Source organism: Coregonus lavaretus (genome assembly GCF_964263955.1).
Source record: "Coregonus lavaretus genome assembly, chromosome: 9".
Classification (NCBI taxonomy): Eukaryota; Metazoa; Chordata; class Actinopteri; order Salmoniformes; family Salmonidae; genus Coregonus; species Coregonus lavaretus.
The window spans coordinates 883,337-895,058 of record NC_139996.1 but is presented as its reverse complement, the minus strand read 5'-3'; the positions used below and the strand labels follow the sequence as shown (position 1 = coordinate 895,058).

Here is an 11,722-nt window from a genome sequence, read left to right as displayed (position 1 = left end):
CCGCCCTCAATCCAATTGAGATGGTTTGGGATGAGTTGGACCGCAGAGTGAAGGAAAAGCAGCCAACAAGTGCTCAGCATATGTGGGAACTCCTTCAAGACTGTTGGAAAAACATTCCAGGTGAAGCTGGTTGAGAGAATAACAATAGTGTGCAAAGCTGTCATCAAATCAAATATATTTTGATTTGTTTAACACTTTTTTGGTTACTACATGATTCCATATGTGTTATTTCATAATTTTGATGTAGAAAATAGTAAAAATAAAGAAAAACCCTTGAATGAGTAGGCGTGTCTAAACTTTTGACTGGTACTGTATCTATCTATATATATATATATCTATATATATATATATATATATATATATATATATATATATGTTATAGCATCATGTTGACACCTTGCATCAGAACGGTTGCATATTTCAAAGACTTGAAAGCCTTCCTTGCTACGTTGTTGCAGTAAAAAAAAAAAAAACAGGTGCAGTAGACAGACAGTCAACACAAAACACTTATCTTGTCTTAAAATGAGTCTTGGTACGTCCCTCACACCTAGGGTAAATGGCAAATGTATCCTAGAAAGAATAAAATGCAATAATTCCTTAGTGTTGCCATGACGGCAATATCCCGCAGCCTTGGAATCATGATGAACGTGGAAACGAGTACATTGGCTCATTCATATTATGGCATATTATTCAGTCAGTCTGAGTAGGAAATAATGGGTTACTACTTTACCCCCCTTGGCACAGCGTCGGGGTGGTATGCCCCGCCACGTCCCCTAAACTCTGGGTACAATGGTTTGGTCCCATCACATGACACTAGGTCTACTGCTAACATGGTAAACGCTCGTCTTTCTAGCTAACTATTTATTTCGATAAAGTGACCCATTGTGTATATTGTGTTTCCTACCATTACTACATCTGAGCATTTGATAGATAGCATGTTGATCCGTCTGGACAAGACAAGAAATGCTCACGTTTTGCTGGTTAAAAACAATCACTCAGTCGCTTGTTAGCTAAGTTAGCTAGCCAGCTTTTAGCTGCCAAGGAAATAAAAGTGTCAGTGTTCATTACACGCACAACCAGCAAACATAACATTGTGCAAATTGTTGTTACTGTTTCTAGAGATTCCGGTTTTGTGGGGATTTGGACTGCCCAGACTGGGTTCTTGCCGAAATCAGCACTTTGGCGAAAATAGTAAGTTTATCGCCCTGACTGGTTGTATCACGGCCTTTTATAGCCTCTACGAATCCAAGAGTGGATGACTCGTCTCTAATATGTAGGTTCACTTTTTGTTAACAGACCCATCACAAGTCAGAATGTTGAAAAACTTCATTTGAACGTACTTTAACTGTTGTCTGCTAATTTGTCCATATGTAGGAGGTCACCTGAGACAAAATATCCACAGATCAATGTTATTAACCCGACTTTCAGTAAACTGGTCTGTACACTACTGGTCAAAAGTATTTGAACACCTAATCATTCCAGGGTTTTTCTTTATTTTTACTATTTTCTACATTGTAGAATAATAGTGAAGACATCAAAACTATGAAATAACACATATGGAATCATTTAGTAACCAAAAAAGTGTTAAACAAATCAAAGTATTTTTTTATATTTGAGATTCTTCCAATAGCCACCCTTTGCCTTGATGACAGCTTTGCACACTCTTGGCATTCTCTCAACCAGCTTCCTGAGGTAGTCACCTGGAATGAATTTCAATTAACAGGTGAGCTTTCTTAAGTTAATTTATGGATTCTTTCCCTTCTTAATGCATTTGAGCCAATCAGTTGTGTTGTGACAAGGTAGGGGGGGTATACAGAAGATAGCCCTATTTGGTAAAAGACCAAGTCTATATTATGCAAGAACAGCTCAAATAAGCAAAGAGAAACGACAGTCCATCATTATTTTAAGACATGAAGGTCAGTCAATACGGAAAATGTCATGAACTTTGAAAGTTTCTTCAAGTGCAGTCTCAAAAACCATCAAGCGCTATGATGAAACTGGCTCTCATGAGGCCTGCCACAGGAATGGAAGACCCAGAGTTACCTCTGCTGCAGAGGATAAGTTCAGTAGAGTTACCAGCCTCAGAAATTGCAGCCCAAATAAATGCTTCACAGAGTTCAAGTAACAGACACATCAACTGTTCAGAGGAGACTGCGTGAATCAGGCCTCCATGGTTGAATTTCTGCAAAGAAACCATTACTAAAGGTCACCAATAAGAAGAAAAGACCTGCTTGGGCCAAGAAACATGAGCAATGGACATTAGACTGGTGGGAAATATGTCATTTGGTCTGGAGTCCAAATGGGAGATTTTTGGTTCCAACCGCCGTGTCGTGTGGGTGAACGAATGATCTCTGCATGTGTATTTCCCACCGTAAAGAATGGAGAAGGAGGGGTTATGGTGTGGGGGTGCTTTGCTGGTGACACTGTCTGTGATTTATTTAGAATTCAAGGCACACTTAAACAGCATTCTGCAGCGATACGCCATCCCATCTGGTTTGGGCTTAGTGAGACTATCATTTGTTTTTCAAAAGGACAATGACCCAACACACCTCCAGGCTGTGTAAGGGCTATTTGACCAAGAAGGAGAGTGATGGAGTGCTGCATCAGATGACCTGGCCTCCACAATCCCCCGACCTCAACCCAATTGAGATGGTTTGGGATGAGTCGGACCGCAGAGTGAAGGAAAAGCAGCCAACAAGTGCTCAGCATATGTGGGAACTCCTTCAAGAATGTTGGAAAAGCATTCCAGGGATGTAGCTCAGTTGGTAGAGCATGGCGTTTGCAACGCCAGGGTTGTGGGTTCGATTCCCAAGGGGGGCCAGTATGAAAAATAAAAAACGAACTGTAAGTCGCTCTGGATAAGAGCGTCTGCTAAATGACTAAAATGTAAATGTAATTCCAGGTGAAGATGGTTGAGAGAATGCCAAGAGTGTGCAAAACTGTCAAGGCGAAGGGTGGCTATTTGAAGAATCTCAAATATAAAATATATTTTGATTTGATTTAACACTTTTTTGGTAACATGATTCCATATGTGTTATTTCATAGTTTTGATGTCTTCGCTATTATTCTACAATGTAGAAAATTGTAAAATTTAAGAAAAACCCTTGAATGAGTAGGTGTTCTAAAACTTTTGACCGGTAGTGTACACCGTTTTGTGTTTTCAATGCTGATGCAAGCGACTTGCACAATATGTCAACAATGGCCGAGTTTAACTGAAGCACAGACCAAATGTTGTCCCAAGCAATCAGCTGGCACATTTCACAAGCACTTCCAGCTGATTGGGAGGGAACGTGCTTTGGTCCACAAGTTTGGTTACATTCGGCTATTTACATATTGTACATCATGTGAAATCATCAGTCAGGAGATGGAAAATACAAGGAACAGAACCTACTGGCGCCACAAAAAGTTATATAAACAATACTTTACTGTGGACATTTGATCTCCACTACCTTCCTGCAAAATGACCAACAGCATGTAAATGGGAGGGTAAAAAGGACAAACGGTAAATTAACCTCAACATTCTGGCTTCTAGAGACTCTTGCGTCTAGTAACCATGGTAACAGTCGGACGTTTAGGCAAGGCCTGGTACTGGAATTGCTCCATCCAGTGGGTGGTGAAGACGGCCCAGGACATCACTGGGACCGTGCTCTCACCCATCCAGGACATCACTGGGACCGTGCTCCCACCCATCCAGGACATCACTGGGACCGTGCTCCCACCCATCCAGGACATCACTGGGACCGTGCTCCCACCCATCCAGTACATCACTGGGACCGTGCTCCCACCCATCCAGGACATCACTGGGACCGTGCTCCCACCCATCCAGGACATCACTGGGACCGTGCTCCCACCCATCCAGGAGATCACTGGGACCGTGCTCCCACCCATCCAGTACATCACTGGGACCGTGCTCCCACCCATCCAGGACATCACTGGGACCGTGCTCCCACCCATCCAGGACATCACTGGGACCGTGCTCCCACCCATCCAGGACATCACTGGGACCGTGCTCCCACCCATCCAGGACATCACTGGGACCGTGCTCCCACCCATCCAGGACATCACTGGGACCGTGCTCCCACCCATCCAGGACATCTACTGGAAATAGTACCTGAGGAAGACCAGCAGCATCATCATGTACCCCAGACACCCCAGCCACAGGCTGCTCACTCCCTTACCGTCAGGCGGACGGTACCGGAGCATGAGGTCTGATACCAACAGGCTCAGAGACAGTGTCTATCTACAAGCCATCAGACTGCTGAACACTTGAACTGGACTGACCACCTGCTCTGATTCTCCACACTTTACACATGCACTCACCCACACAGACATAAACACATCCACACACACATATACATTAATGCCACACACACATCACAACTGCTGCTACCAGACAATGATTATGATTACTAAATAATTCACTATTTAAACATTTGCCCCCCAATCCCCCCTTCCCCAAAACATGTGTAAATATTGTTCTATAAATGGTTCCTTCCTGTATTATACTGATGCTAAAATGTCTATTCTATTCTACTGAGACATTTACTGTGTTCATATTCTTACCTTTTATTATTTCTTATTGTTGTTGAATTGTCCAGAAGGAACCTGCAAGTAAGCATTTGGTTGGACGGTGTAAACCATGTGTATCCTGTACATATGACTGCAGTAGAAATCATCCCCTGATACGTCTTCTCTCTGTTCCCAACAGTCAAGTGTCAAGATGAAGCTCCTCTGTGTCCAGGTGCTGAAGGATCTGCTGGGAGAGGGCATTGATGTAAGTCTCATCCATTAACTACCTGTTGTCGCCTGCGATTTTTATTGTCTTAAAATGACCTTTCTCTTTTTGGTCTGTTTCAGTATGATAAAGTTGCAAAGCTGACTGCAGATGCAAAGTTTGGTAAGCTGAATTCTCTGTTCTTAAAACGTGCTGACACTTTGATGCAAACTGCAACAAATGACATCTTCAACACTAAAAGCAATACAGGCATGATGCTGCTCTGCAATACAGGCATGATGCTGCTCTGCAATACAGGCATGATGCTGCTCTGCAATACAGGCATGATGCTGCTATGCAATACAGGCATGATGCTGCTCTGCAATACAGGCATGATGCTGCTCTGTACTTAACATCCATTCTGTGTGTCTTGTGATGTCTAGAGAGTGGAGATATCAAGGCCAGTGTAGCAGTGTTGACCTTCATCCTCTCCCGTGCAGCCAAACATGATGTGGACAGTGAATCTCTCTCCAGTGAGCTGCAGCAGTTGGGACTCCCAAAAGGTACAGTCGTCTCCCATAACAGTTAGTCATACTATCGCCATTCATAGTGAGAATACCCTAAAGTACTGGGTTTGTTTCAACCACTCACTGCAAAGGCTCATTTATTTATTTATGAATGCATGGATTGTAATAATATTTGAATGCGTACAGAAGTCTCCATTCCATTGTGGATGTTCCAATCCCTCAAAACGATATGTGGTGTGATAGTCATGATGTTCCAATCCCTCAAAACGATGTGTGGTGTGATAGTCATGATGTTCCAAGCCCTCAAAACGATGTGTGGTGTGATAGTCATGATGTTCCAAGCCCTCAAAACGATATGTGGTGTGATAGTCATGATGTTCCAAGCCCTCAAAACAATGTGTGGTGTGATAGTCATGATGTTCCAAGCCCTCAAAACGATGTGTGGTGTGATAGTCATGATGTTCCAATCCCTCAAAACGATATGTGGTGTGATAGTCATGATGTTCCAAGCCCTCAAAACGATGTGTGGTGTGATAGTCATGATGTTCCAATCCCTCAAAACGATATGTGGTGTGATAGTCATGATGTTCCAAGCCCTCAAAACGATGTGTGGTGTGATAGTCATGATGTTCCAAGCCCTCAAAACGATGTGTGGTGTGATAGTCAGTCAGGACTTTTGGTTTTCCTCATCTGTATATCTTGTCTTGTAGAACACACCACAGGACTTTGTAAATCCTATGAAGACAAGCACACAGCCCTGCAGGAGAAACTAAGGGAGAGCAGTCTGAGACGTGAGTTATCAACCATTTCATTTGATTGAAGAAGACCGTAATACCTAAATGTTTTCTGGGGGGAGTAACACAAGATGGCTAAAGAGATTTCAGATTGTCATTGGACCATATATTTGTATTGCATTGTGTGTTATTACACTGCATTGTCTCTCGTGCTGTGTTTCAGTGGGTCGTCGAGAGGGTTGACTACACCCTGAGCTCCAGACAATGGATAATATAAACATATTTATGTACATACAGTTGAAGTCGGAAGTTTACATACACTTAGGTTGGAGTCATTAAAACTCGTTTTTCAACCACTCCACACACGCCTGAGTGACACAGTGGTCTTAGGCACTGCATCGCAGTGCTAACTGTGCCACTAGAGATCCTGGTTCGAATCCAGGCTCTGTCGCAGCCGGCCGCGACCGGGAGACTCATGGGCGGCGCACAATTGGCCCAGCGTCGTCCAGGGTAGGGGAGGGAATGGCCGGCAGGGATGTAGCTCAGTTGATAGAGCATGGCGTTTGCAACGCCAGGGTTGTGGGTTCGATTCCCACGGGGGGCCAGTATAAAAAATATATATATATATATGTATTCACTAACTGTAAGTCGCTCTGGATAAGAGTGTCTGCTAAATGACTAAAACAAAAAAAAAATATATATATATATATATATAGTTTTGTCAAGTTGGTTAGGACATCTACTTTGTGCATGACACAAGTAATTTTTCCAACAATTGTTTACAGACAGATTATTTCACTTATAATTCACTGTATCACAATTCCAGTGGGTCAGAAGTTTACATACACTAAGTTGACTGTACCTTTAAACAGCTTGGAAAATTCCTATAGAAAATGATGTCATGGCTTTAGAAGCTTCTGATAGGCTAATTGACATCATTTGAGTCAATTGGAGGTGTACCTGTGGATGTATTTCAAGGCCTACCTTCAAACTCAGTGCCTCTTTGCTTGACATCATGGGTAAATCAAAAGAAATCAGCCAAGACCTTAGAAAAATAATTGTAGACCTCCACAAGTCTGGTTCATCCTTGGGAGCAATTTCCAAACGCCTGAAGGTACCACGTTCATCTGTACAAACAATAGTACGCAAGTATAAACACCATGGGACCATGCAGCCATCATACCGCTCAGGAAGGAGACGCGTTCTGTCTCCTAGAGATGAATGTACTTTGGTGCGAAAAGTGCAAATCAATCCCAGAACAACAGCAAAGGACCTTGTGAAGATGCTGGAGGAAACGGGTACAAAAGTATCTATATCCACAGTAAAACGAGTCCTATATCGACATAACCTGAAAGGCCGCTCAGCAAGGAAGAAGCCACTGCTCCAAAACCGCCATAAAAAAGACAGACTACAGTTAGCATCTGTATATGGGGACAAAGATCGTACTTTTTGGAGAAATGTCCTCTGGTCTGATGAAACAAAAATAGAACTGTTTGGCCATAATGACCATCGTTATGTTTGGAGGAAAAAGGGGGTGGCTTGCAAAGCCGAAGAACACATTTTTACATTTACATTTTAGTCATTTAGCAGACGCTCTTATCCAGAGCGACTTACAGGAGCAATTTAGGGTTAAGTGCCTTGCTTAAGGGCACATCGACAGATTTTTCACCTAGTCGGCTCCCACCTCCTAACACCATCCCAACCGTGAAGCATGGGGGTGGCAGCATCATGCTGTGGGGGTGCTTTGCTGCAGGAGGGACTGGTGCACTTCACAAAATAGATGGCATCATGAGGAAGGAAAATTATGTGGATATATTGAAGCAACATCTCAAGACATCAGTCAGGAAGTTAAAGCTTGGTCGCAAATGGGTCTTCCAAATGGACAATGACCCCAAGCATACTTCCAAAGTTGTGGCAAAATGGCTTAAGGACAACAAAGTCAAGGTATTGGCGTGGCCATCACAAAGCCCAAATGTGTGGGCAGAACTGAAAAGCATGTGCGACTAAGGAGGCCTACAAACCTGACTCAGTTACACCAGCTCTGTCAGGAGGAATGGGCCAAAATTCACCCAACTTATTGTGGGAAGCTTGTGGAAGGCTACCCGAAATGTTTGACCCAAGTTAAACAATTTAAGGGCAATGCTACCAAATATCTATTTAGTGTATGTAAACTTCTGACCCACTGGGAATGTCATGAAATAAATAAAAGCTGAAATAAATCATTCTCTCTACTATTATTCTGACATTTCACATTCTTAAAATAAAGTGGTGATCCTAACTGACCTAAGACAGGGGATTTTTACTAGGATTAAATGTCAGGAATTGTGAAAAACTGAGTTTAAATGTATTTGGCTGAGGTGTATGTAAACCTCCGACTTCAACTGTATAACCATGTATTATTGCTGTGTTTCAGTGGGTCGGTTGGAGGGCGTGTCCTGGAGGGTTGACTACACGCTGAGCTCCAGTGAGCTTCAGGAGGTTAATGAGCCCACGGTGCAGCTCCGCCTCCAGGCCCAAGGGGCGGAGACTGGAACCACAGAGACCACCATTGTCTCTGTGTCTGCAGACAAGTTCAGAGTGCTGCTGACAGGTGAGCGTGTGATGTTCCCTTAATACTGTTGTTATAAAAAAAATCTACTCAAATATGGGACTAGAATCCTGAGGGCTTCACTGCTTTCAATGTCTCTATGCTTCCCCCAGAACTAAAACAAGCACAGGCCATGATGAATGCACTACAATGAAGCAAGACTCTAAAGGTATGGAAAATACTCTGAAAAGGAATAATGATGCAGTCAATGGATCAGGAGAAAGTCAATCAAGAGTGCCAGACATTGTGACCGAATATCATACAGGATGAGTGGACCATGATCTTTTTGAATGTATTTTGTACATTATGTGTTTATTATTCTTTAAATGTTATTAAATATGTTGATGTATTTCTCATTTGTCCACGTCGAATCTACTAATCTATTTTCTTGAAAATAAAATAAAAACTTTACAATTAACAAATGTTTGGTCTACTAGCAATTTGTTAATTGAAACATGTGTAAGAGGAGAACTTACCCTCTTTAGTAACATTTAGTGACGTTGAACCGCAGATGGTAAGTGTGGAACTACATGTTCCAGCAGCCATTGGTCTTTTTAAGAATCGCTGCTGGCCGACCAAGTTGCATCACTGAGTTGATGTGAGAGTCGCAGTTCCTGAAGTAGCACACGTAAGTTCGTTGTTGCAATTGCAAACATTGTTCATTGATATTTATTGAAGATACACTGGAAAACCAAACATCTCCAAATCACGAAGTATATTTACCAGACTGTGGAAGTGAGTGCTGTGTTTGGCACGCATAACGCATAATGAACGTAGCTAGCTACTAGCTAACGTTAGCGGGTTACACAACTTGTTTGGTAACAACACAACCCTCCATGCGTCCACACAACGTTTGGATATTGACTAGAATGCAATTTATTCGTAAATTAAATACATTCGTGCAGATACTTTACTGACATTGTCACTCGCTGCTGGTGTAAAAAGTCGTGAAAGTTACATTGTTGCCTTCATTGTAGGCTGTTTGAAAATGTGACTGTCCACAACGGCTGTTTTGCAACACATGATTTCATTAAATGTGTGGCCACAAGGCCTCTCTTTTTTAAAATGGTACCCTCCAAACAATTGAACATGTAATGTGCATAGTTAGGCCTATACTATGCTGTGTCCTAAAACTCATGTCTCTCTGCCCCTCTCAGTTTCCTGTCTCTCTGCACCAGTCTCTCGCCCTGTCCCTCACCTGTCTCTCTGTCTCTTTCTGTCCTCTCTCTCCCCTGTCTCTCTCTATCCCCTGTCTCTCTCGGTCCCCCTGTCTCCAGAACCACTGTCTCTCCAGAATCACCAGGATGCCTGAGGGTCAAGAGCTGCACCTGGCCAGTCTTTGTCAACAGAATGTGTAGCGGGGTGGTCTTCACTGGCCCTGTACAGAGACTTCGTATCCATGCACATTGAATTGCTACTGGTACCCCGTGTATATAGCCAAGTTACTCATTGTATCTTTATTATTACTTGTATTATTAAGTGTTTTGCTTTTCTATTATTTCTCTATTTTCTTTCTCTCTGCGTTGTTTTCTCTAAGCATTTTACTGTTAGTCTACACCTGTTGTTTACGAAGCATGTGATGAATAAAATGTTATTTGAGATCAGAGGTCACCAAAAGCCCTGAGTTCCCCTTTTCCTGCCCGGCCTATACATCATGAAGAGTGACCCCGCCCTGAGTAGTAGCAGGCGGTAGGTACTAGTTAGACCAGAAGCCATACGTATTAGATTATAGTACTGTAAGACATCAGGTATAGGATATAGTACTGTAAGACATCAGGTATAGGATATAGTACTGTAAGACATCAGGTATAGGATATAGTACTGAAAGACATCAGGTATAGGATATAGTACTGAAAGACATCAGGTATAGGATATAGTACTGAAAGACATCAGGTATAGGATATAGTACTGTAAGACATCAGGTATAGGATATAGTACTGTAAGACATCAGGTATAGGATATAGTACTGTAAGACATCAGGTATAGGATATAGTACTGTAAGACATCAGGTATAGGATGTAGTACTGAAAGACATCAGGTATAGGATATAGTACTGAAAGACATCAGGTATAGGATATAGTACTGTAAGACATCAGGTATAGGATATAGTACTGTAAGACATCAGGTATAGGATGTAGTACTGTAAGACATCAGGTATAGGATATAGTACTGTAAGACATCAGGTATAGGATATAGTATAGTACAGTAAGACATCAGGTATAGGATATAGTACTGTAAGACATCAGGTATAGGATATAGTACTGTAAGACATCAGGTATAGGATGTAGTACTGAAAGACATCAGGTATAGGATATAGTACTGAAAGACATCAGGTATAGGATATAGTACTGTAAGACATCAGGTATAGGATATAGTACTGTAAGACATCAGGTATAGGATGTAGTACTGTAAGACATCAGGTATAGGATATAGTACTGTAAGACATCAGGTATAGGATATAGTATAGTACAGTAAGACATCAGGTATAGGATATAGTACTGTAAGACATCAGGTATAGGATGTAGTACTGTAAGACATCAGGTATAGGATATAGTACTGTAAGACATCAGGTATAGGATATAGTATAGTACAGTAAGACATCAGGTATAGGATATAGTACTGTAAGACATCAGGTATAGGATATAGTACTGAAAGACATCAGGTATAGGATAGTACCGTAGGACTTCAGGTCTAGTGTGAGGGGAGGCAGGAGGAGACTGAGGGAGCACCACAGGGTAAAATATCAGCTCCTACTTCTGCTAGTGTGGGGGGGAGGAGGTGGAGACTGGGAGGGAGCACCACAGGGTAAAATATCAGCTCCTACTGCTGCTAGTGTGGGGGGGGAGGAGGAGACTGGGAGGGAGCACCACAGGGTAAAATATCAGCTCCTACTGCTGCTAGCGGGGGGGGAGGAGGTGGAGACTGAGGGAGCACCACAGGGTAAAATATCAGCTCCTACTTCTGCTAGTGTGGGGGGGAGGAGGTGGAGACTGGGAGGGAGCACCACAGGGTAAAATATCAGCTCCTACTGCTGCTAGTGTGGGGGGGGAGGAGGAGACTGGGAGGGAGCACCACAGGGTAAAATATCAGCTCCTACTGCTGCTAGCGTAGGGGGAGGGGAGGAGACTGGGAGGGAGCACCACAGGGTAAAATATCAGCT

General features: G+C 42.7%; 1 protein-coding gene across 1 annotated transcript; it reads left to right on the top strand.

Moving 5' to 3' along the window:
- The first annotated feature begins 798 nt into the window (after window positions 1-798).
- commd4 (COMM domain containing 4) lies at window positions 799-8,986 on the top strand. Its single transcript, XM_084168760.1, has 8 exons — window positions 799-833; window positions 1,120-1,191; window positions 4,709-4,774; window positions 4,858-4,897; window positions 5,158-5,277; window positions 5,952-6,032; window positions 8,389-8,565; window positions 8,676-8,986. The coding sequence occupies exons 1-8, from the start codon at window positions 831-833 to the stop codon at window positions 8,714-8,716; spliced, it is 600 nt and encodes a 199-aa protein (XP_084024886.1). The 5' UTR covers window positions 799-830; the 3' UTR covers window positions 8,717-8,986.
- Window positions 8,987-11,722: the final 2,736 nt, after the last annotated feature.